Below are 27,304 nucleotides of genomic sequence, written 5' to 3' on the forward strand. Positions count from 1 at the left end.
CACATTTTCGTGTAGGTATAGAACTGATTCACAAAGGATTTACTCTGCCTGCAACTCCCTGAATCTACTTGCATCCTGTTTTAGGGGAAACAAGACTCTGTTTCTCGAAAACTACTCCCTGATATTGTATGTCAGCCGTGGCCCAGTTGGTAGCACTCTTGTCTACGTGAGTCAGAAGGTTGTGGGTTCAAAATCCCTCTCCAGAGACTTGAGCATAAAAATCTAGACTGTCACTTCAGTGCAGTACTGAAGGAGTGCTGCACTGTCGGAGGTGCTGTCTTTTGGATGAGATGTTAAACCGAGGCCCTATCTGCTCTCTCAGGTGGATGTAACAAATCCCATGGCACTATTTCAAAGAAGAGCAGGGGAGTTATCCCCGGTGTCCTGGCCAATATTTATCCCTCAATCAACATCACTGAATCAGATTATTTGGTCATTGTCACATTGATTTTGTGGGAGCTTGCTGTGCACAAATTAGCTGCCGCATTTCCTACAGTGACTACACTTCAAAAGTACTTCATTGTGCTTTGGAAGGTCATGAAAGGCGCTATATAAATACAAATCTTTCTTTCTTCTTTCTTTACATGGCTCAAAAGTCTTGAGCAAGAGATTGAAAAGCAAGGCCAAAGGGAGCGGTGGGGGGCAGGGTCAAAGGAAGTCAGCCTGAGTTTGCTTAATTGTATCCCAGCTGTACTCATTCATTGCTGTCGCTGTCACTGTCAGTTGCTGAAACAATTCAGTGTTATGTGGCTATGTTAAAGTAGTCATGAAGGCGGTAGTGGAAAGGCTCATGCAATGCCAAATACTAACCAGGCCAGTAATACATATAAACCTTTCGCTTATTCTTTATCATGGTAACCCAGATCGGTTCTGATGCATCCCACCACATAGGGAGTCGGCTGTCCTCGTTCTCACCAATCAGGAATGACTTGTTTGTTTTCTCATCCCACATATAATTTCCAACCATCTGGTGCACATCGCAATGGTGTCCTGTAAGAGACACAGAGACCATAATAAACATGAGACCACTCTTCACATACACTTCACTCTTTCATCTATCAAACTTCTATCAAGCAATTTGTTCTTGTTTGTTATAATTCACCAATTAAGTATAAAATATCATTGGTGATGAGACTTTAATTTTATTTTTATACCTAATCTAACCTAAACCCCTTTATTAACTTTTAAATTGAAGTTAGCCTTTTAGCCAATTAATTCAATTTATGATGTGTAAAAACTTAAAGGGGCTCCGTCATTTAAGTATACTGATCAGTGACCCTGAAGTCTAACCGAGCCCAGACAAGTAAATTGATCCACTGCCTGTGAGGGTTAGCACACTGAAAAAGATTATTCAGAAGTGGCTTCTCTAATTAAACATTTGCTGAACTCACTGACTTTTGTTGAGGTCAATTGTAGAACTTCACCATGGCCCTAAGATCAGCTAACTCAGCACAGTTCAGGAATCAAACCTGTGGGAAGTCTGAAAAAACATCAAACCAAGCATTACTAATTTCCTCCTTTAATCCCAGTAGCTTTGTAGATATTTAATCTTTTTAGTTTTTGCGTAACCCATTCTTCATTCATTTCCACTTAGGGCATGGTTCAGTTAACCTATTGACCTTGACCAGAATTTGTCTCCTTAATGAAAACCAATGAAAAGAATCCATAGAATATATCTGCAACTTCAGACTTTAGCTATCTCTCCGATCTTCTTAGAGGTAGGGGTCGCTGGAAATGGGTCCATCAGCACCCGAGGGAAAGGGAAGCAGGTTGATACAGTTCTGATTGGGAGGCGACGGTCTGTGTCTAGATGTTACCCTGGTTTTTCCCTTTTCAGATGCTGGTAGGCTTGCTGTTCACTTCCAGCATATTTTGTTATTATTTAAGTCTTCAGGGTTCTTTTCCATTTTCTTTTAGCTGATTTTATATTGGTGTTAGAAGCTGGCAACAGGCCCGACAAGCACTTGCTGTGTTCACTGTGGCTGTCTACCAGCAGCACCAGATGATTTTACAAACCCTGCCCAGTGGCTGGCCGTGATCGCACCAGCAGGTTTCTTTTGAGAGAGGGGGCATATGGTCTACTCCTGATCCTATCTTTTATGTTCTTATGTACTGATGTAGAAACAGTTTTTCTGTGTATCTGAAATAAAAACAGAAAATGCTGGAAAACACTCAGCAGGTCAGGCAGCATCTGTGGAGAGAGAAACAGAGTTAACGTTTCAGGTCAATGATCTTTCATCAGAATTTTTCTGCGCTTCTATCCAGTGACTTCTCGCCACCTTGCTTAGCTACATTCACACCCTTTTGATGCCTTTTCATTGTCTCATTGAAATAATCATTATATATTATCCATCAGTTTTCACCTCTTTCCATCTTTTCAAAGCTGTTTTCTAAGCATTCCACCAATTATTTCCTCTCTGTAACAGGAGTCAGCATTCCCGATTCATAACTCCTATCTGTCACTTTATCCCCTTCAATCAGTCCCATTCACAGGCTTGCTTATCTTCCCGTTCCCAGTTCTGATGAAGGATCGACAACCAATCGTTAATCTATTAATTGCTATTAAGCCTTCAAGTCCCTGTATATTACTCATTTACTTTGTTAGTATTTATGCTGGCTCTCTGATAAAAGTAAAGTCGAAAAGTAACACATTACAAGGGGTAAAAATTGGTATGTGTTGTGCTGTTTTGTCGTTTTGTCAGGTGTTAAACGGTGCTGACCAATAAAGCAGCAGGATAGGATAGCATTTGGTCCACTGCTCAATTTGTCGGGCCCATTTTTTAGGCGTTCTGGGCAGCTGCCTAAAACAGGGTTAGGCCCCTTGTAGATATTAATTAGGGGCCTACCACCCACTGAAGGATCTCTGTGTCGTACTGGGCTGCCCTGAGCGAAGCAGGCGCCGGAGCCAGCTCCATTCAGGTTTTCCAGACATCCAAGTGGCCTAGCAAGAGAGACCATCGAAAAAGTAAGCAAAGAAAACAGTTTTGTTTTCTCCATTCGATGGCTAGTTAAAATAAAGTTTTCTCACTCTGTACATGAAAATCTTTGGAGGTTCTAGAACACATATCCCCGATCTTTTAACAACAATGTTTTGACTTTTTTTTCCCCCCATATGCCTTTTAACAGCCTTCTCAACTTGTCCTGCCACCTTCAAAGACTTGAGTACGTACACCCCCAGGTCTTTCTGTTTCTACACCCCCTTTAAAATTGTACCACTTATATTGCCTCTCCTCATTCTTCCTATCAAAATGAATCACTTCTCTGCATTAAATTTTATCTGCCAGGTGTCTGCCCATTTCACCACTCTATCCATGTCCCCCTGAAGTCTGTTACTATGTCAGCTGTGGCTGAGTTGGTAGCACACTCACCTCGGAGTCAGAAGGTTGTGGGTTCAAAGTCCCACTCCAGGGACTTGAGCACATAAAGCTAGGCTGACACTCCAGTGCAGTGCTGAGGGAGTGCTGCGCTGTCGGAGGTACTGTCTTTTGGATGAAACGTTAAACCGAGGCCCCGTCTGCTCTCTCAGGTGGATGTAAAAGATCCCATGGCACTATTTCGAAGAGGAGCAGGGGAGTTCTTTCCCAGTGTCCTGGCTAATATTTATCCCTCAACCAACATAACAAAAACAGATTATCTGGCCATTAGCACATTGCTGTTTGTGGGAGCTTGCTGTGTGCAAATTGGCTGCTGTGTTTCCCACATTACAACAGTGACTACACTTCAAAAGTCCTTCATTGGCTGTAAAGCGCTTTGAGGTGGTCGTGAAAGGCGCTATATAAATGCAAGCCTTTCTTTTCTTTTACTATCCTCCTCACTGATTACTACATTTCTCGGTTTCGTGTCATCTGCGAACTTTGAAATTATGCCCACATCATTATTACACCTTCTGGAACCTTTGATAGAGATTATGTGGCACACCTATATAATCTGATTTGTTGCACTGATTGTAACATAATTATTAAAATATGCAATAAAAATGTGAGCTTTGATCTTAATATTGCATGGAAATTTCCAAAGGCAATGCTTGCAAAGTTAAGATTGGTTGTTGTGCGAGAGATAAGAAATTACTTAGAATAAGATGGTCAGTATAATCTCCATTTATTTAGATGAGTTGCAAAAAATTCACCTTTTGCATTGAAAGATATGCCTATACCCAGGGAATGTGACAGCTTTGTGTGCTTAACTCTTTTCTATCAGACAGCCATAATTTGAAGTAAACTCTTCATTGTAGCTCAACTGGCTTATGCTCTGACTCCCAAACAGACACCACTGGTGCGAGCACCGCTGCTGCCTGGTACTGGTATCAGCGGGTGAGTTATGCCACTTCTGGGCTCAGACACTTGGCCTAGAAATTGGCATGCGTTGGCAGGCTGAACTCAGGGCAGGGATCGATGCCTGCGCTGAAAAAGGGTAGGCCTGATATTGAGCCTCGGGCCTTACTTACATCAGACCAAGCTGTGGACACCTGCTGAACATCCCTAGGCAGCTCGTCAGCAAAGAATGACACACGGCCCTCAAGTACGTCCTGGGACAAGAGAGGAGAGGGAATGATCGGGGGATTCGCGAGCGAGAGGGGGATCGAGGCGGTGATCATGACCGTGGGTGGGAGGGCGAGGCGGCGATCTAGAGGGGGGCGGGGGGGAGTGGGGGTAAGCGGTGGCTGGCAGCCACTCCTGTGCCAGCTGGCTCCACATTCAGGTAAGTATTTTTTTTTAATTTTTTTACAAACTTTACTTTTTTGGTGGTGGCCGGATGGTCCTTAGTTAGGCCTTGTGTAGACCTGGTAATCCTCGGCGCCAGCTACATTCAGGGCAAACCAATTTGGTAAAGGAGGCATCACAAAGGCTTAGGCCCCTTATCTGAACATGCACAGGGTCGAACGCCTGTTTCAGGCCTGGGCCCCGAGACTCCTCTTTGATGCCCATACCAATATGGCAGGTGATGCACTTTCGGCCACCATATTGGGTGCTTTGGCGCCAAGTTCGCGCCTGTAAAACGGGCACGTTATCGGATTTCTAGGCAATTCGGTTTTAGTTCCCCACTGGAGAGGATATAAAAACTGTCTTAGTGCCTCAGCCTTATCTCAACTTTGTACCTCCATCCCCCACAACCACCTTCATCACAAACAGCAGAATTAACTAGATAGGCACCAATGTCTCTGGAATTAACTGCCCCTACCTGTGGCTAAAGATAACTAATGGGGAAGTGATAAAAGGTAAGGTTTAGCGGATTTTAAAGCATGCAATAACTAACTAGGATGTATTTCTGTATTGCACATATAGCTGCAATACTATATTCTCTGTTAAGCCAAGCATGGCTATTTGTAATCATTTAACAAAGTCATATGTATAACACAATTTTTATTGCTGTGATCAGGATCAATATTTCACAATTTTTATCTATCAGCTGATAAAACACATACTCCTCCATGTTGAACACCACCTGGAAGAAGCACTGAAAGTGGCAAGGGCACAGAATGTACTCTGGGTGGGGGACTTCAATGTCCATCACCAAGAGTGGCTCGGTAGCACCACTACTGACCGAGCTGTCCTCAAGTAGAGTGCCGGGCTGATCGATCGCAGGCAGGAACCCGCAAAAAAAACAGCAACAAGAAAGGTAAGTTTTTTTCCCCCACTTACCTTGGCCACCTCGCCTTTAATCATCGCCCCCAAAGTGGCCGCCCGCCCGATGCACGCCTCCTGCAGCTGTCAGTGTTTTAGACCGGCGCTGCTGTAGGGGGCGGAAGTCAATTTCGGGTCCGGGGCGCTACCGGAGCGATGCGCACGGCGATGATGTCACGATCTCCGGGCGAAGGAGATTCGGGTACAACGCCGGAGCACCGCCGCAAAACTCCCGCCGCATATGGCGGGAGTCGATGTCAGCTCCGCGCCCGGTCGCAAAGCCATTTGCGCCCCGTTAGCTCCCCCCGGGGGTGCTAACAGGAGGCGCAAAGGCACTCAATTTCACCCCCATGAACTCCGAAACACAATGCTAATTGTTCAAATTTGCATATAATGCCAAACTAAGAGTGGAATTGGAAGAGAAAGCTCAAAAATTACAGAATAAGCTGGTCGGAACTATGGCAGATGGAATTTAACACACTCTATGAATGGTGCTAAAATAGCTAGCAATGAAGTTGAAAGTGACCGAGGAGTCTTAGTAGACTTGACACTCATCATGTCCAATCAAATAGAATGTTGGACTATATCGCTGAAACAGCAGAATACAAACCAGAGGAAGTCCTGATTAATCTCCACAATGCTCTGGTAAGACCATGCTTTGAGTATTACATCCAGCCTCGTTGCTAAAACATAATGGACAGATTCAAGCACTGGATACAGTGCAGAGTAGAGCCACATGTGTCACAGAACTGAGTTATGAGGAAAGACTGGGGAAACTTGGGTTTTTCAGCCTAGAAAGGTAGGTGTCTGAGAGGTGACTTTGCAGAAGTATACAAGATGGTAAATGGTATGGAAAAGGTAAGTCTGGAAAATGAAATGGCATTGCAAGAGTAGGACAAGGGGACATAGGTACACAGGTAATGTTATCAGATAGCCCACCGACTCCGAAACTGAGTCTTCCGCCCCGAAGCAATAAATACTTACAAGGGGAGTCTCTCAATATTACATGCACTTCTCCTGTTCAATATCCCGATCTGATTATGTATCTGTATAAAGATGACAGGCTCAACGATGAAGCTTTCAACTTTGCTTTTGCAAGCAATGGGAGCACAACCTTCACTCTCCTGGAGTTAAACAGAACCCACCAAGGGAATTACACCTGCATTTATCAACTAGAATTATCGGGCAAAGTCTTCACATCAGCACCGAGTGAGGCACAGGCAATCACTGTGAGAGGCGAGTTGGATACTTGTGCTGCCTGGGTACAAATAGGGTAGAATTTCGGGCTGGGCAGGGCAAGAACGTACGGCCCAGGATGAACATCCACCCCAAATATGTTTCCAGGTCCAACATTAAAATTTGAAAGCAGCATAATGTCGCGTAGGCAAATGGTATATTGGCCTTCACAGCAAGAGGGTTCGAGTACAGGAGCAAGGATGTCTTGCTGCAGTTGTACAGGGCCTTGGTGAGACCACACCTTGAGTATTATGTGCAGTTTTGGTCGCCTTATCTGAGGAAGGATGTTCTTGCCATGGAGGGAGTGCAGCGAAGATTCACCAGACTGATACCTGGAGTGGCAGGAATGACGTATGAGGAGAGATTGGGTCGATTGGGCTTATATTCGCTGGATTGTAGAAGAATGAGAGGGGATCTCATTGAAACTTATAAAATTCTAACAGGACTGGACAGACTAGATGCAGGGACGATGTTCCCGATGGCGGGGGAGTCCAGAACCACGGGTCACAGTCTAAGGATAAGGGGTAAGCCATTTAGGACTGAGATGAGGAGGAATTTCTTCACCCATAGAGTGGTGAACCTGTGGAATTCTCTGCCACAGAAGGCAGTAGAGACCAATTCATTAAATATATTCAAGAAGGAGTTAGATATATTTCTTAAGGCTAAAGGGAGCAAGGGATATGGGGAGAAAGCAGGGACAGGGTACTGAATTTGGATGATCATCCATGATCTCATTAAATGGCGAAGCAGGCTCGAGGGGCCGAATGGCCTACTCCTGCTCCTATCTTCTATGTAAACCAGTAGAAGGCAAATTTAGGATCACTATCGAGGTTCATCTTTACAGAATGAGTGATCTACATGGAACAAATTCCCAGATAGAGTAATGGGAGTGAAGCTTTTGGAATTAATTTGGATGCTGCAATGAGGGGAATATCATCAGAGACTCCAAGATTTCATTGCTGATTTAAATTTAATATCAGCTATTTGTAATTGAAAAGAAAGAAATTTGCATTTAAGTAGCACCTTTCACGTCCTCGGGTCATCCCAAAGGGCTTCACAGCAAAAAGAAATAATATAGGAAATGTGGCAGTCAAATTGTGCACAGCAAGGTCCCATTTCATAACTCTCAGCAAAGATATATTCCAGTGAGAAAGAAAGACTCTAAGAGAAGGATGAATCTTCTGTGGCGAACTAAGGAAGTAAAGGATGGTATAAAATTGAAAACAAAAGCATACAATATTGTGAACAATAGTGAAAGGCCAGAGGATTGGGAAATTTTTAAAAACCAGCAAAGGACGACTAAAAAAATGATAACGAGAGAGAAGATAGCTTATGAGTGTAAGCTAGCAAGAAATATAAAAACAGACAGTGAGAGCTTCTACAGGTAGATAAAAAGGAAGAGAGTTACCTAATGTAAACGTTGGTCCCCTAGAGGATGTGTCTGGGGAATTAATAATGGGAAACGGCGGAGACTTTGAACAAATATTTTGTATCGGGTTTCACGGTAGAAGACACTAAAAGCATCCCAATAATGGATAATCAAGGAGCTATTGGGGTGGGGTGGGGGGGGGGGGGGGACGTAAAACAATCACTATCATTAGAGAAAAAGTACTAGGCAAACAAATGGGACTAAAGGTGGACACGTCCCCATGACCCGATGGCCTGCATCCTAGAGTCTTAAAAGAGGTGGCTGCAGAGATAGTGGATGCATTGGTTCTAATCTACAAAAATTCCCTGGATTCTGGAGAGGTCCCAGCAGACTGGAAAACCGCAAATGTATCGCCCCTATTTAAGAAAGGAGGGAGACAGAAAGCAGGCAACTATAGACCAGTTAGCCTAACATTTGTCATTGGGAAAATGCTGGAGTCCATCATTAAGGAAGTGGTAACAGGACATTTAGAAAATCATAATATAGTCAAGCAGAATTAGCATGGTTTTATGAAAAGGAAATCATGTTTGACAAATTTGCTGGAGTTCTTTGAGGATGTAATGAGCAGGGTGGATAAAGGGGAACCAGTAGATGTCGTGTATTTGGATTTCCAGAAGGCATTCAATAAGGTGCCACATAAAAGGTTACTGCACAAGATAAGAGCTCACAGGGTTGGGGGTAATATATTAGCATGGATAGAGGATTGGCTAACTAATAGAAAGCAGAGAGTCGGGATAAATGGGTGTATTTCAGGTTGGCAAATTGTAACTAGTGGGGTGCCGCAGGTATCAGTGCTGGGGCCTTAACTATTTACAATCTATATTAATGACTTGGATTAAGGGACTGAGTGTAATGTAGCCAAATTTGCTGATGATACAAAGATAGGTGGGAAAGCAAATTTTGTGGAGGATGCAAAGAATCTCCATAGGGATATAGATAGACTAAGTGAGTAGTCAAGAGGGTCGGCGTTGACCTCTGCAAAAAACCTGGCTATCCCCAAAGTCTGCTTCCAATGGACTGTAGTACTCCTCAAGAAGAGCAAACTTCAAGGGGGAAAAATTTGGTGGCGCCCCCTTTGGGGCACTAACGTTGCCGGGCGCTAATTTTAGCGCCCTTGCACCATAAATTCAGTAGTAGCCCCTCTTTCTTGGGGCACTACCAGAGAATTTCACGGCACTACGTGCAACAGCGCCATGCGTGTCGGCACGTAGCGCCACGTAATTGCAGGCCTCCCTCTCCTGATTAAAGGGGAGGGGCCTAGCGCTGCGCGCACCGAGGCCCTGCTGGACCACTGGGGAGTGCGGTGCCGGAAAAACAGCCCATCACTCAAGAGAAGTGCCAGGCTGCGTGATCGCGGCCGGCACCCTGAAGAAAAATGGGGAAGGGGGCAGGTGCTGGCAGTCGACCAAAAGAAAAATGGCCACCCGACACCTACCATTAAGTAGCGCCGCTGTGGCTGCAAAAACACCACCATGACCCTGTCAGACATATCGTCCAGCGATAGGTCAGGGGGCGCAACCCAAATTTGCGGCCGGGGTGTTGCGCACGGTTATGACATAATTGCCGGCGGCGCAGCACCATGGGGTGCTACCAGCTACCGCCGCCGCTAACCTCCCGCTGAATTTCACGGTAGGTGTTAGCAGCGCTGTGGCCGGGTGCTAGGGGATTTGCTCCCCGTGGGGCACAAAGCAACCAATTTTTCCCAAGTTTCAAGAGCAATTTCCCAAACACATGCACAGCACTCAGAATCCTGTTAACTATGCCCATATCGGTGACAAGCAGCAAATGAAGCTTCTCGAAGTCGAAGCTCATAAAAACATATTTGTGATCGACCATGGAAGATGGCAGGCTGTCTTCGCTGGCCATCGTATCTATCGAGAATGATGTGGTTCAAATTATCTTGGTGAACGTTTTTTATTTGTTATTGTTATTTATTAGTTTTGTGTTTAATTTCATGTTTAGTTTACTTATCACTTATCTATAATGTTATTTTGATGAGTTATGTGATTTATTATTTAAATTATAAAAACCTTTGAGATTACAGCTTTATTTCTGAAACTTTCGCTAATACTACTACATATACTTGAACTCAAAGAAAGGGCACCAACATACAAGTTCACACAGGCCTCTATTTTCCCTAAGACCGGCCCTCAATGAGACCCACCTCCTGATCCCTTGACCCCACTCCCAGTAAACTGCTGACCACCCAACTTCCTTCCTTGCACCCCATGCTAGCTGATATTGTAAACGGTTCCCTGTCCACAGGTACTGTGCCCCTCCCTAATTAAAGTTATAAGTTACCTCCTCTGTGACTTATTCCTCCTCATCCTTCTTGACCTCTCTGCTGCCTTTGACATGGTCGACCCCACCATCCCCCTCCAACCCCCCTGTTCCATCATGCGGGTAGGTGGGACAGCCCTCACTTGGTCCCACTTTTACCTATCCAAATAATAGCCAGTGTATCTCCAGAAATGCCTTTTCTTCCCATTATCCCTGGAGCCCCCAAGGATTTGACCTTGGCTCCCTCTTCTTCCTCATCTACATGCTGCTCCTTTGCGACACTATCCAAAGAAATGGGTTCAGCTTCCATTGACGACATCCATCTCTACTTCACCACCTCTCTCAACCCATCTATGTCTCTATGCTGTCAGACTATTGTCCAACGTTCAGTCCTGGATGAGCTGCAATTTTCTCCAGCCATTATCTTCAGCCCTCACCACGAATTTCATCCCCCTCGCAGGCCAATGTCTCAGGTTAAATTGTACTGTTCCAACCTTGGAATTCTATTTGATCCCAAGTGAGCTTCCGACCCCATATCCTCTCCATCGCACAGACCGTCTACTTCCGCCCCTGCCTCACCCCATCTGCTGCTGAAACTCTCATCCTAGCCTTTGTCACCTCCAACACACCTATTCCAGTGCTTCCCTGGCCAGCCTCCCATCTTCCACCCTCCATAAAGCAGCTCATCCAAAACTTGGCTGCCAGCACTCTATCCCACACAAAGTCCTGCTCCCCTATCACCCCTGAGCTTGCTGACCTACACTGGCACACTTATGTTTAAATTCCATCATGGCCTTGGCCCTCCCCATCTCTGTAACCTCCTCCAGCCCTACAACCCTGCAAGAAATCTGCATTGCTGACTCTGGCCTCTTGTGTGTCCCCCATTGCCTTTGCCACCATTTCCAGCTATGCTTTCAACTTTTCAGGCTGGCCGCTCTGGAATTCCCTCCCAAAACCTCTCCGCCTCTCCTGCCTCAAGACCCTCCTTAAAAACTATGGGGTCGATTTTCCTGAAGCTGTCGGAAAGAAGGCGGGACTACAATTCGGGTTTTAGACCCGCCTACTTCGATGTCCAGCCAATCCGCGCGATTTTCCCTTGATTGACCTTGTTGAGCCCGCCCAGCAAGCTCAGCAGGTCAATTAAGGGCCACCCGGCAACAGGTGACGTCACAGACTGCAATTTCATCTGTCAAGAATTCTTGACAGATGAAATATCAGTGTCTCACAGCTGTTTGAAGCTGTCAAACACTGACAGTCTGAGTTCTAACATGAGTCCTTCTGCACAGACTCAGTTAGAACTCTCAGCAGCACTCAAAGCTGAAGGCTGTCACTTTTCACAGATCGCAGCCGTTCAGCTTTAAGTGCTGGCTGAGTGATGGGCTCCCGACGGCTACAGGAAGAAAGGCTGTTAAGGTAAGTACAGGTAAGTAAAAGTTCTTTACACACTTTAGACACACCAAACACACTTACCTTTGCACTCATGCGCCCATCACTCACCTGAGCACCGACATCGCGACCCCTCCAACTCCTTCAACCCGACGGCCAGCCTGCTCTAACCTGGCGTGGTTTGGAGCCATCAGGAATCCCACACGAAACCCCTCAAAATAGGGATTAGGCTAAAAACTGTCTGTTAACTACCTGTTAGCAGGCAGTTAATTGGCACTAATCCCTTCCCGCCTGGTTTCGGCGGGTCCCAGTGCGGGGCGGGTACCCGCCGCCCCTGAAACTTGCGTGGGGCGGGGTTTTGGGCGGGATGGTGTTGGGACCCCCAAATTCGGGATTTTCCCCCCCCACACGCCTGAAACCCCGCCTGACGGCTCCAGGAAAATCGACCCCTACATCTTTGACCAAGCTTTTAGTCACCACTTCTAATATCTCCTTCTTCAGCTAGTGCAAATCTGGAACTCTCACCACCTCCCCCCCCCCCCCAAAAAAAGCTGCTGAGGCAATTGAAAGCAGGCTAAAGGGGACCAATGGCCTATTCCTGTTCCTATATTCCCATGTCCGATTAAGCTTCGGTGAAGCACCTTGGGACGTTTGCTTTGTCAAATTAAAAGCACTGTATAAAGGCAAGTCATTGTTTTTATTGGCCCGGATTTTGCGGTGGTAATGAAGGTGAAACGGTCAGCGTCCGCTGTCATTACCCCTCGGAAACTGACCGTAACTTCAGGATTTAGCGCATGTGCAGATAAAGGCAGAAAGCCTGAAGTTGCAGTCAGTCATTCCCTGCTCCGCCACAGGCTGCACTGCGGAACTCCCCATAGCCGACAATCAGTGAAATCACTTGAACTGATGAAAACTTACCCTTTTCCATTCTAATATCGCTGTTTAACACCCCATAAAAAGTTAAGTCGCATTCAATGAAGCGTAACTAGGGTTTTATCAGCATAGTGACTGCTGAACAACTGTTCTGGCGCTGAAAAAATAATTTTATAGTTGTGGAATGTCAAATTTCTGCATTATGATATTACTAGATTTTTAAAATAATATGTAATTTTTAAATCCAGCATCTGCAGTATTTTGCTATTATATATTTTTTATGTTTGTTTATAATATTTCAGCTTCTACCTTAACCGCATGCATATGTCCCAATCTTTATTTCGCTCTCAGTAAAAATTTTTACAAAATGATTGATAATCAGTGCTTTTTATTTCTGGGTTTGCTGCCTGAGAATTCTTCAATGCGATTGGCTGCTTAGACAGCTGCTGCTGTATGCTGGAGATCCCCTTTTGACAGCACTACAATCAAATTAAACATAGAAACATAGAAGATAGGAGCAGGAGTAGGCCATTCGGCCCCTCGAGCCTGCTCCGCCATTCAATGCGATCATGGCTGATCATCCAAGTTCAGTACCCAGTCCCTGCTTTCTCCCCATACCCCTTGATCCCTTTAGCCTTAAGAAATATATTCACCACCTTCTTGAATATATTTAATATATTGGCCGCTACTGTCTTCTGTGGTAGAGAATTCCACAGGTTCACCACTCTCTGGGTGAAGAAATTCCTCCTCATTTCTGTCCTAAATGGCCTACCCCTTATCCTTAGATTGTGACCCCTGGTTCTGGACTCCCCGACCATTGGGAATATCCTCCCTGCATCTAGTCTGTCCAGTCCTGCCAGAATGTTATAAGTTTCAATGAGATCCCCTCTCATTCTTCTAAACTCCAGCGAGTACAAGCCCAAACGTCCCAATCTCTCCTCATACGTCATTCTTGCCATCCCAGGTATCAGCCTGGTGAATCTTCACTGAACTCCTTTCATGGCAAGAATATCCTTCCTCAGATAAGGCGACCAAAGCTGCACACAATACTCAAGATGTGGTCTCACCAAGGCCCTGTACAACTGCAGCAAGACATCCTTGTTCCTGTACTCAAACCCTCTCGCTATGAAGGCCAACATACCATTTGCCTTCTTAACCGTCTGCTGCACCTGCATGCTTACCTTCAGCGACTGGTGCACAAGGACACCCAGGTCTCGTTGCACTTCCCCTTCTCCCAATCTATTGCCATTCAGATAATAATCTGCCTTCCTGTTTTTGACACCAAAGTGGATAACCTTGCATTTATCCATGTTATATTGCATCTGCCATGCTTCTGCCCAATCACCCAACCTGTCCAAATCATACTGGAGTTTCTCAGCATCCTCCTCACAGCACACACGCCCACCCAGCTTTGTGTCATCTGCAAACTTGGAGATATTACATCTAGTTCCCTCGTCTAGATCATTTATATATATTGTGAATAGCTGGGGTCCAAGGACCGATCTCTGCAGTACCCCACTAGTCACTGCCTGCCACTCGGAAAAAGACCCATTTATTCCAACTCTTTGCTTTCTATCTGCCAACCAGTTCTCTATCCAAGTTAATACCTTGCCCCCAATCCCATGTGCCTTAACTTTACACGCTAATCTCTTATGTGGGATCTTATCGAAAGCCTTCTGAAAGTCCAAATACACCACATCCACTAGTTCTCCCTCATCTATTTTACTAGTTACATCCTCAAAAAATTCCAGTAGATTAGTCAAGCACGGTTTACCTTTTGTAAATCCATGTTGACTTTGTCCGATCCTGTCACTGTTTTCTAAGTGCTCTGCTATTACATCTTTTATAATGGACTCTAGCATTTTCCCCACTACCGATGTCAGGCTTACCGGTCTGTAATTCACCGTTTTCTCTCTACTACCTTTTTTGAATAGTGGGGTAACATTAGCTACCCTCCAATTCATGGGTAATGTTCCAGATTCCATCGAATGTTGCAAGATGATCAGCAATGCATCTACTATTTCTAGGGCCATTTCCTTAAGTACCCTAGGATGTAGACTATCAGGCCCTGGGGATTTATCGGCCTTCAATTCCATCAATTTCCCTAACACCATTTCCCTACAAATGCTGATTTCTTTCAGTTCCTCCCTTTCATCAGACCCTATGATCCCCGACATCTCCGGGAGGTTATTTGTGCCCTTCTTTATGAAGACAGATCCAAAGTATGTATTTAATTAGTCAGCCATTTCTTTGTTCCCCATTATAAATTCCCCTGATTCTGACTGCAAGGGACCTACGCTTGACTTCACCAATCTTTTTCTCTTCACATATCTATAAAAGCTTTTACAATTAGTTTTTATGTTCCCTGCAAGCTTACTCTCATTCTATTTTCCCTTTCTTAATTAATCCCTTTGTTGAATCCCAAACTGCTCCCAATCCTCTGGATTACTGCTTTTTCTGGCCAATTTATATGTCCTTGGATCTTATGCCATCCCTAATTTCCCTCGTTAGCCATGGTTGAGTCACCTTTTTTGTTTTATTTTCATGCCAACCTGGGTGAACAAATTCTGTAGTTCATCCATGCGGTCTTTGAATGTTTGCCATTGCCTATCCACCATTAACCCTTTGAGTGACATTCCCCAATCAATCCTACCCAACTCGCGCCTCAGACCATCGTAGTTTCCTTTATTTAAATTCAGGACCCAAGTCTCTGAGTCAATTACTTCATTCTCCATCTTAATGAAGAATTCGATCATATTATGATCGCTCCGACCCAAGGGGCCTCGTACAACAAGATTGCTAATTAATCCTTTCTCATTACATAATACCCAATCTAAAATGGCCTGATCTCTGGTTGGTTCCTCGACATATTGGTCCAGGAAACCATCCCGTAAACACTCCAGGAATTCCTCCTCCACAGTATTGTACCAATTTGGTTAGCCCCATCTATATGTAGATTAAAGTCACCCATGATGAATGCTGTGCCCTTATCGCACGCTTCTCTAATTTCCCTTTTAATGCCATCCCCAACCTCCGCATTACTGTTTGGAGGTCTATATACCACTCCCACTAATGTTTTCTGCCCCTTGGTATTTCTCAGTTCTACCCATACAGATTCCACATCATCAGAGCTAATATCCTTCCTTACAATTGTGTTAATCCCTTCTTTAACCAGCAATGCTACCCCACCTTCCTTTCCTTATTGCCTATCTTTCCTGAATATTGAATACCCCTGGATGTTGAGTTCCCAGCCTTGGCCACCCTGGAGCCATGTTTCTGTAATCCCAATCAAATCATATTCGTTTACCTCTTTGTGCAGCTAATTTATCCACCTTATTACGAATGCTCCTCGCATTAAGACACAAAGCCTTCAGGCTTGCTTTTTTAACGCTTTTAGACCTCTTAGAATTATTATTTACTGTGGCCATTTTGATTTAAACCATTGATTTCTCTGACTGCCACTTTTGTTTTTCTCCTTCCTATCTTTTGCTTTTATCCTTGTTTCCCTTTCCTCTATCCGCCTGCTCAGGTTCCCAACCCCCTGCCATTTTAGTTTAAACCCTCCCCCAGAGCACTAGCAAACACTCCCCCTGCCCAGGTGCAAACCGTCCGGTTTGAACTGGTCCCACCTCCCCCAGAACCGGTTCCAATGTCCCAGGAATTTGAATCCCTCCCCCTGGCACCATTCCTCTAGCCGCGTATTCATCAGAAATATCGTTCTATTTCTACTCTGACTAGCACGTGGCAGTGGTAGCAATCCTGAGATTACTACCTTTGAGGTCCTATTTTTTAAATTTACCTCCTAACTCCCTATATTCAGCTTTTAGGACCTCATCCCATTTTTTACCTATATCGTTGGTAACGTCGAGAAAGCTAAAGTTTTCACCACAGAGATGGCGAGATCTTTGTGGGCAGCTTTCTTAGAGATCAGCGGCGAGCGCTGTCCCTTCGCCACTGACTGCAAATTCTGGGCCATTAATTAAGACTGCAGTTGTACACACCGCCAAACAAACAAGGCAACGGAACTACGCTACCTACATGCACACCAAGAACAGGAAGCTTGAGAAACTTGGCATCACCAGCAGCAGCAACCAAGCCTCCCCCGGTACCACGGTTGAAACCACAGGGAAATCCATCGTCAACCTGTCCGACCACACCCTTCAACCAGACGAAATTGAAGTTCTCAGCCGAGGGCTCAATTTCTGCCCCACCACCAAAATGGACCCCATCGGTCTCGCGGCAGACACAGAGGAATTCATCAGGAGAATGAGGCTCCGGGAATTCTTCCACAAATCCCAAGATGTCAGCAGCGAACCCAATGAGACAATCAATGATCCGGAACAGCAGACAGAGGGATCCGCAGTGCAGCTACCGAAGAAGAGAGTCAAATTGGACCCCTCCGGAGGGTCGCTGCCCTAAGCTTGACATGTATGCTCAAGCTGTCAGGAGATGCATCAATGCCAGATTCATCAGCCGCACTCACAAGACAGTCCAGAATGTCACCCGAGCACAACGCAACGCCATCCACGCTCTCAAGACCAACCGCAACATCGTCATCAAACCAGCAGACAAAGGAGGTGCCATCGTCATACAGAACAGAACGGACTATTGCAAAGAAGTATACCGACAACTGGACAACCAGGAACACTACAGACAGTTACCCGCAGATCCGACCAAAGAACACACCCGCCAACTCAACAGACTGATCAAAACCTTCGATCCAGACCTTCAAAGCATCCTACATGCTCTCATCCCACGTACTCCCCGCGTGGGAGACTTCTACTGCCTCCCAAAGATACACAAAGCCAACACACCTGGACGTCCTATCACATCAGGCAACGGAACCCTGTGTGAGAACCTCTCTGGATATGTCGAGGGCATCCTGAAACCCATCGTACAGGGAACCCCCAGCTTCTGTCACGACACTACAGACTTCTTACAGAAACTCAGCACCCACGGACCAGTTGAACCAGGAACACTCCTCGCCACGATGGACGTCTCGGCACTCTACACCAGTATCCCCCACGATGACGGCATCGCTGCGACAGCCTCAGTACTCAACACCAACAACAGCCAATCTCCAGACGCCATCCTACAACTCATCCGCTTCATCCTTGACCACAATGTCTTCACCTTCGACAACCAGTTCTTTACCCAAACACACGGAACAGCCATGGGGACCAAATTCGCACCCCAATACGCAAACATCTTCATGCACAAGTTCGAGCAAGACTTCTTCGCTGCACAGGATCTCCAACCAACGCTATACACCAGATACATCGACGACATTTTCTTCCTATGGACCCACGGCGAAGAATCACTGAAAAGACTACACGATAACATCAACAAGTTTCATCCCACCATCAAACTCACCATGGACTACTCCTCAGAATCAGTCTCATTCCTGGACACACGAATCTCCATCAAAGACGGACACCTCAGCACTTCACTCTACCGCAAGCCCACGGACAACCTCACGATGCTTCACTTCTCCAGCTTCCACCCTAACCACGTTAAAGAAGCCATCCCCTATGGACAAGCCCTGCGAATACACAGGATCTGCTCAGACGAGGAGGAACGCGATGGACACCTACAGACACTGAAAGACGCCCTTGTAAGAACGGGATATGACGCTCGACTCGTCGATCGACAGTTCCGACGGGCCACAGCGAAAAATCGCATAGACCTCCTCAGAAGACAAACACGGGACACAACCAACAGAGTACCCTTCATCGTCCAGTACTTCCCCGGAGCGGAGAAACTACGCCATGTTCTTCGCAGCCTTCAACATGTCATCAATGATGACGAACACCTCGCTAAGGCCATCCCCACGCCTCCACTACTCGCTTTCAAACAGCCGCCTAACCTCAAACAGACCATCGTTCGCAGCAAATTACCCAGCTTTCAGGAGAACAGCGACCACGACACCACACAACCCTGCCACAGCAACCTCTGCAAGACATGCCAGATCATCAACACAGATACCATCATCACACGTGAGGACACCACCCACCAGGTACATGGTACATACTCATGTGACTCGGCCAACGTTGTCTACCTCATACGTTGCAGGAAAGGATGCCCCGGAGCATGGTACATCGGCGAGACCATGCAGACACTGCGACAACGGATGAACGGACACCGCGCAACAATCACCAGGCAGGAGTGTTCCCTCCCAGTCGGGGAACACTTCAGCAGTCAAGGACATTCAGCCTCCGATCTTCGGGTAAGCATTCTCCAAGGCGGCCTTCGAGACACACAACGCAAAATCGTCGAGCAGAAACTGATAGCCAAGTTCCGCACCCATGAGGACGGCCTCAACAGAGATCTTGGGTTCATGTCACGCTACATGTAACCCCACCTGACGCAGGGTCATCCAGACTCGAGTCGACATTGGCTTGTTCTCTCTACACAGATGCGGCCGGACCTGCTGTGATTTCCAGCCAAAAAAAATGTTTTTTGTCTGTTTTTTTGTTTTTCATACAGACCCCAGCATCTGCAATATTTGACCCCTTGTGACCCCACCTCATTGTTCTTTGATGTAATGTTTCCCTGACTGACCTGTTTGGACACCATTCACACCTTTGACTGCTGTGATTATCTCTCTGCCGAGGTGTGATAAATGGCAGTTGGAAAGGTTACCGGTAAACATCTGACATGATTCTCTGACTATATAAGCTGTGTCTTTATGCATTTCTCCACTTCACCTGAAGAAGGAGCAGTGCTCCGAAAGCTTGTGATTTCAAATAAAGCTGTTGGACTATAACCTGGTGTTGTGTGACTTCTTACATTTGTCCACCCCAGTCCAACTCCGGCATCTCCACACCATGACATTCTCCTAGCAGCTTTTTTTAAGCAATAAAAGCTGGCAGAAGCCACTTTCTCAGTATTTCTTTTTTTTTAAATCAACACTTAGTTTGTAGAATGTCCAGATCTACCTGAGCGACTGGGAACATTTAAAGCTGGGCTGCACACCACACAGGAATTACTTTGCGCCCACTGCCATGCTCAAGCAGTGTGCGAGGAAGCTCCCGGAAAATCCGGCGCGCTGCCAACCGCTCACAATAACCTCCACTCCGCAACGAGAGCGGAGCCTCGCAAAACTGTGCGCTATTATAAAGGGGGACTACCTGCAACAAAGAACCAGCATTCACAATTCGTGGAGAGCTAACTCATCACTTGCTTGCTGGGCCAATATTTTAATCGGCCTGGTCAGCCGTTTATTTTATGGTCTCATCAAAATAAGCTGCCAATGTAGCAGGAACGCGCGCACAGTAACCGCAACGAGCAAAGCTGTAATCCTTACATATATTCACTTAAATATGATTAAGGCGGTCCTTTTATTTTTTAGCAAGTTGGTACCAATGCTACATGTTAAAATAATTCGTTTTTATTTTGTTTTTAATCTGAATATTTGGCTTTCTAAATGCAAGTTAGCATCCGCAGTATTTTGCTTTTTAATTTATAGTTACATTTATCAAAATCCCTGTTCTTCACAATGGAATCATCCAGTAACAGATTAAACGGTGATCAGTCAGGACGTAAAGTCCATTTAATATTTTGTAAATTGAGATATTTCACCGCTTTTAATGCCCCGTGTGTGTTTCACTGGGCAGAATTCAACATCGCCTCCTTTTTGGGGGCAAATCTACTTACCAGTCATCAGGGAGTAATAATTGGGATATGAAAGGCTGGGAAAATCCGGTGTCACGTACTCGGGTTTAACGCCCATTTCCACGATCTCCTTGAGACCCGGCAGGTTCTGCAACTCCTCTTCCTTGATGTAATCAAAGCGAAAGCCATCTATCAGGAAAACTAACAGTTTTCGGTTTGCAAGGCACGGGATTGAGAGAAAGGGAATCAGAATGATCAAGGCACCGAGAGCCGTGAGCCTGGCCATGCTAATCCCTGGCCGTGCTGCGGCAGTGTTGACACTGGGAAGGTGCTGGCTACTGACGTGAAACCAGGCGTCAGCTGAAGTAATTGTAAAGGGCGGCTAAGTCAAAGTATCAGAGGTGTTGGCCCCAGAAATAAAAAGACACAGACCTAGAAATTGGATGAGGCGGTGGCACCAGCCAGCGCTACTTGCATGCTAAGTGGTGCAGGCAGCACGCAAATTCGCTCATTAACATGATTGCAGTTAAATATGCTGCTGATTGGCTTAGCGCTCAACGGGGTGGGGGGCACTATCAGGTGCAGTCTAATGATAAAGTTTGACCTAAGCTCTCTCCACTACTTAAGGGGAGGTGCTTTGTAGCAGAAGCATTTCATTGTCAGTCTGGAGATGCAATGGGCCAACAACCCAGAGAGCCAGCCAGACGATTTTCAGATGCTGCACTGGAGGTCTTGGTCCTGGTGGCCCACAGGGAAGCAAGAGGCCATCCAAGATCATTTTGAAGAGGGTTATGGGAAGAGATTGTATAATCCGTCACGGCCACCAGTGTTGTCCCAAGGACCTGGATCCAGTGCCGCAAAAAGTTTAATGACCTCACATGGCTGGTCAAGGTGAGTGAAGGCTTCAGCAAATGTCAAATCCTACCATCTGTACCACAAGCTTCGCACACTGCTCAATGCACCACACTCCCATCACCCGCCTACCAACAATCTCTAGCTATCACCACTCATACCTCACAATCAGAGCTTCACTTAACCCTCACACACTTACCAATGCTGCAACACTCACACCTACATCTCACATCTTGCACACACTGCCAGCTATTCAACCGTGGCAGGCACATCCCCAAACACATTGCACCGCACTCACACACTCACTCACACACTTCCCTTTCTCTTGCAGGAAAAAGTGGCTCACAACCGCCATGAGCAACAGCAGACCGGACACGGCCAAACCACAATTGAGAACCTGATGGACCTCGAGGAATCCGTCCTTGAAATTATTGGAGGGGCAGAGACAGAATGTGTGGCCAGCGGAGAAGTTGAAACCATTGCTGATGATGACGGTATGGTCATACCTAATCCTTTTTCTTACATCTCACTTCCACCTCATCCCACAATCTCTTCTCACTTACAAGCTGCTGATGGTGTAAGCATGGACATCTTGCTTTCCCCCCTCCCCTCCCCTCACCACAACCCAACCCTTGTGCCTTTCTGCTTTCAGATGCACAAGAAGTGCCACCAGCACAGCCTGTCCCTTATCAGCAACAAACTGACAGAGGAGACGAAGAAGAGACACCAGCAGTGCATCTGACACTCGCAGACACTAGCTCAGAAAATGGCACTGCACATACGTAGGTAGTATAGAGGCAGGATCTGCACATGATGAGTCACTGGGCACGAGTGGGCTGGAGCCAGGCCTTTGGGGAAAGGATAGCTCGGGTGCCACCTCCCTGATGGGTGAGTTCGCACAAGTTCTGCTCCACAGGACTCAGACGATGGGGCGGCCTTCAGAAGAAGGGTGATGGGCATACACACGGAAATGCTAGGTGCAATGGCAAGCCTGCCAGAGAGCCTCTTGTCAGTGTCAAGGAGCATGGAGGATGGAAATGATGGACAACTCCAGGAGAGGCCTCGTGGATCCACAGATGATGCTGAGTGTGATGGGCGATCTTGCAGCTTCCATTGCAGCACAGCTGGAAGGGACCCAATGTCTCACCGCTGCAGTGGAAGCGTAGAGGGCTCTCCAGCAAGCTTAGCTTGCTTCCACGAAAGCTCAGACTGCTGCCAGCGTTGCCGGGTTTACAAGTGTCGAAAGGGGCTTGCAGGGTGTCACAGCGAGCCAGTAATCTGTCCTCCAACAGATTGCTAGGATTATTGTGGAGCAAGAACCCGCTGTCCTCTCTCAGAATTACAGCATTCCTACTCCTACCACTGCCACTCTGCTATTGCCCTTGCCGATGGTCTGCTCGATGACATTCCTGGTGGCAGCGTGGCTGTCATTATATGAGTGCTGGCCTCGAGTGGTGTGGCTGCGGAGGGGAGTCGTCAACCAGGTGCAGAGCGGATAGCCCTAGTTTCCGAGCAACCACCCTCTGGTTTGGCGTGGTGGCTGGAAGATTGCTGGCAAACCGGACTGGCACAGGATGAAGGCAACATGGATACCTGCTCTTCTTCAAAATAGTGTCATGGGATTTTTTATGTCCATTTTAAATAAATCTGAAATAAAAAGCTAGTATCAATAATGGTAACTATGAAACTATCGGATTGTCGTAAAATCCCATCTGGTTCACTAATGTCCCTTTAGGGAAGGAAATCTACTGTCTTTACCCGATCTGGCCGATATGTGACTCCAGACCCACAGCAATGTGGTTGACTCTTAACTGCCCTCGAAATGGCCTAGCAAGCCACCCAAACCGCTATGAAATAAAATAATAAAAATGAAACTGGATGGACCAGCCGGCATCGACCTCGGCACCGGCTACGGACACAGCAACGACACTCCCAGCCCAATCAATCCTGCAAAGTCCTCCTAGGGACTTGTGCCAAAATTGGGAGAGCTGTCCCACAGACTAGTCAAGCAACAGTCTGACATAGTCATACTCACAGAATCATACCTTTCAGCCAATATCCCAAACTCCTCCATCACCATCCCTGGGTATGTCCTGTCCCACCGGTAGGACAGACCCACCTGGCAATAAAGTCGGGAAGGAGTGGCCCTGGGAGTCCTCAAGATTGACTCCGGACCCCATGAAGTCTCATGCCTTCAGGTCAAGCATAGGCAAGGAAACCTCCTGCTGATTACCACCTACCGCACTCTCTCAGCTGATGAATCAGTACTCCGCCATGTTGACCACCACTTGGAAGAAGCACTGAGAATAGTAAGGGCACAGAATGTACTCTGGGTGGGGGACTTCAATGACCATTCCGAGCCTAGACTCATGTCCAATTTCCTGCCCACTCCCCGTAACCCTTAATTCCCTTTACTTCTAGGAAACTGTCTATTTCTGTTTTAAATTTATGTAATGATGTAGCTTCTACAGCTTTTTGCGGCAGCATATTCCATGGACCTACCACCCTCTGAGTGAAGTAGTTCCTCCTCATCTCAGTTTTGAAAGAGCAGCCCCTTATTCTAAGACTATGCCCCCTAGTTCTAGTTTCACCCATCATCGGGAACATCTTCCCCGCATCCACCCGATCCAACCCCTTCACAATCTTATATGTTTCAATAAGATCGCCTCTCATTCTTCTGAACTCCAATGAGTAGAGTCCCAATCTACTCAACCTCTCCTCATATGTCCATCCCCTCATCCCCGGGATTAACCGAGTGAACCTTCTTTGTACTGACTCGAGAGCAAGTATGTCCTTTCTTAAGTATGGACACCAAAACTGTACGCAATATTCCAGGTGCGGTCTCACCAATACCTTGTACAACTGAAGCAATACCTCCCTATTTTTATATTCTATCCCCCTAGCAATGAAAGCCAACATTCCATTGGCCTTCTTAATCACTTGCTGCACCTGCATACTAACCTTTTGAGTTTCGTGCACCAGGACCCCCAGATCCCTTTGTACTTCAGTACTTTCCAGTTTCTTGCCATTAAGATAATAACTTGCTCTACGATTTTTCCTGCCAAAGTGCATAACCTCACACTTTCCATTATTGTATTCCATCTGCCAAATCTCTGCCCACTTACTTAGCCTGTCTATGTCCCCTTGCAGGTTTTTTATGTCCTCCTCACTCACTACTTTCCCTCCCATCTTAGTATCATCTGCAAACTTTGATATGTTACACTCGGTCCCCTCCTCCAAATCGTTAATATAGATTGTAAAGAGTTGGGGACCCAGCACTAACCACTAGTTACTGATTGCCAGTCTGAGAATGAACCATTTATTCCAACTCTCTGCCTTCTGTTAGATAGCCAATCCTCTATCCATGCCAGAATATTACCCCCAATCCCGTGATTTTTTATCTTAAGCAATAATCTTTTGTGTGGCACCTTGTCAAATGCCTTTTGGAAGTCTAAATACACTACGTCCACTGGTTCCCCTTTATCCACCCTATATGTTACTTCCTCAAAGAACTCCAGCAAATTTGTCAAACATGACTTCCCCTTCATAAAACCATGCTGACTTTGTTCTATTAAATTATGATTATCCAAATGTCCTGTTACTCTCTCCTTAAATGGTATGTTGGCCTTCATATCAAGGGGGTTCGAGTATAGGAATAGGGATACCTTACTACAGCTGTACAAGGTGCTGGTGAGACCGCATCTGGAGTATTGTGTACAGTTTTGGTCGCCCCATCTGCGGAAGGATGTTCTTGCCATGGAAAGAGTGCAGCGGCGATTCACCAGGCTGATACCTGGAATGGCGGGAATGACCTACGAAGAGAGATTAAATAGTTTGGGCTTGTACTCACTGGAGTTTAGAAGATTGAGAGGGGATCTCATCGAAACATATAAAATTATGGCAGGCCTGGACAGGCTGAATTCAGAGAGAATGTTTCCAATGGCCGGGGAGCACAGAACCAGGGGCCACAGTCTAAAAATAGCGGGCAAATCATTTAAAACAGAGATGAGGAAGAATTTCTTCACTCAAAGAGTGGCGAGCCTGTGGAATTCCCTGCCACAGAGGGCTGTGAAGGCTAATTCAATAAATATTTTCAAGAGAGAATTGGATATATTTCTGAAGGCTAAGGGGATTAAGGGTTACGGAGAAAAGGCGGGGACGGGGTATTGAACTGGTAAGATCAGCTATGATCTCAGACGAAGATCAGCCATGATCTCATTGAATGGCGGAGCAGGCTCGAAGGGCCGAATGGCCTACTCCTGTTCCTATCTCTATGTTTCTATGTTTCTATGTTTAATAATGGACTCCAAAATTTTACCTACCACAGATGTTAGGCTAACCGGTCTATAGTTTCCAGCCTTCTGTCTACTGCCCTTTTTAAATAAGGGTGTTACATTAGCAGTTTTCCAGTCTGCCGGGACCTTTGCCGAGTCCAGGGAGTTTTGGAAAATTATTACCAATGCATCCACAATCCCTACCTTTGCTTTTTAATCTGCTTTTTAATTTAGTCCCTAGCTGCTCAAGCTCTCTCAGCAGAACCTCTTTCTTAGTCCTACCTATGTCGTTGGTACCTACATGGACCACGACAACTGGATCCTCTCCCTCCCACTCCAAGTTCTTCTCCAGCCCGGAGGAGATGTCATTTACCCTGGCACCAGGTATGGAAACATAGCCTTCGGAACTCACGCTCCTGACTGCAGAGAACAGTGTCTATCCCCCTAACTATACTGTCGCCTACTACAACCACCTTCCTTTTTACTCCACCGCACTTGAACGGCTTCCTGTACCACGGTGCCGTGGTCAGTTTGCTTGTCCTTCCCGCAGTCCCCGCACTTGTCCTCGAGAACTTGCAAGAACCTCGAATCTATTGGACAAGTGCAGGGACTCAGGCTCCTGCAATACTGCCTCTTGGATCCCCGTACCTGCCTCACTCGCAGTCACACCCTCCTGTCGCTGACCACGTGTCAATTCTAAAGTATTTAATCTAAGGGGTGTGGCTGCCTCCTGGAGCAAAAGGTCCAGGTAACTTTCTCCCTCCCTGATGTCTCGTAATGTCTGCAGTTCGGACTCCAGCTCCTCAACTCGGAGCCAAAGCTCCTCGAGCCGCAGACACTTACCACAGATGTAGTCACCCTGGACAAAAATGTCCACAAGCTCCCACATATTGCAGCAGCAACACCTCCTGTTCTCCCATTATTTTATTTATTTATTTTATTAATTTAGTGTTAATCAAATTATTTACCTCGTTTAGTTTATTAAATTAAGTTTATTTTTTAAAATTTAGTTATATGTTAACTTGAAACTTAGCCCACTGTCACTACCAATCACGTACCTGCCTTACCTGTGACATCACACTGTAGTTTTCTCTTGTAGTTGCAGGTTTGCTGCTGCTTTTATCCCCGCTCTCGGGCCTCGGTCTGCTCCCACTCAGGTCTGCCGCCACTCTGCGGGAGAAGTTAGCAAAAGCAAGCACCTCCTGCCCCCACTTCACCAAACTCCCAAGTTGTTCACTCTGTTCCAGCTGCACTCCTTGACAAACTGCACTCCAACCTCCATTGTTTATACTGCTGAGATTTATGAGTCAGCACTCTGGCAGTTGCAGAACCAGATTAGACCAGTTAATTAACTACCTAGCCCCACCCACTCTCCAGTACAAAACTTGCTTAGTCCTGCCCAAGTCTGGAAGAAAATTAAAACTTAAAACAGTAAATTTAAATTAAATGCTAATTGCAAGCACACAAGACTAGATGTTATCAAGCAGAGATTAACCCTTAAGATTCACTCCCACACTTACCAAACTCTCAAGTTGTTCACTCTGTTCCAGCTGCAAAGTTTGCTGATGATACAAAGCTAGGTGGGAATGGAAGTTGTGAGGAAGATGCAAAGAGTCTTCAAGGGGATATAGACAGGCTAAGTGAGTGGGCAAGAACATGTCAAATGGAATATAATGTGGAGAAATTTGAAGTTATCCACTTTGGTAGGAAAAATAGAAAAGCAGATTATTTTTTAAATG

The 27,304-nt window shown here is 46.1% G+C and overlaps 1 protein-coding gene across 1 annotated transcript in view; it reads right to left on the reverse strand.

Moving 5' to 3' along the window:
* enpp6 (ectonucleotide pyrophosphatase/phosphodiesterase 6) overlaps positions 1 to 20,917 on the reverse strand; it is a 94,014-nt gene extending 73,097 nt beyond the window's left edge. The window contains exons 1-2 of the mRNA XM_085980704.1: positions 20,482 to 20,917; positions 811 to 990 (exon numbers count right to left, since the gene is read on the reverse strand). Coding sequence (XP_085836830.1) covers positions 811 to 990; positions 20,482 to 20,725 — 424 coding nt within the window. The 5' untranslated portion in view covers positions 20,726 to 20,917. The remainder of the gene's footprint in view (positions 1 to 810; positions 991 to 20,481) is intronic.
* Positions 20,918 to 27,304: the final 6,387 nt, after the last annotated feature.

This window comes from Somniosus microcephalus, chromosome 1 (genome assembly GCF_052327205.1).
Source record: "Somniosus microcephalus isolate GS21.2 chromosome 1, FLI_Smic_1.0, whole genome shotgun sequence".
Classification (NCBI taxonomy): Eukaryota; Metazoa; Chordata; class Chondrichthyes; order Squaliformes; family Somniosidae; genus Somniosus; species Somniosus microcephalus.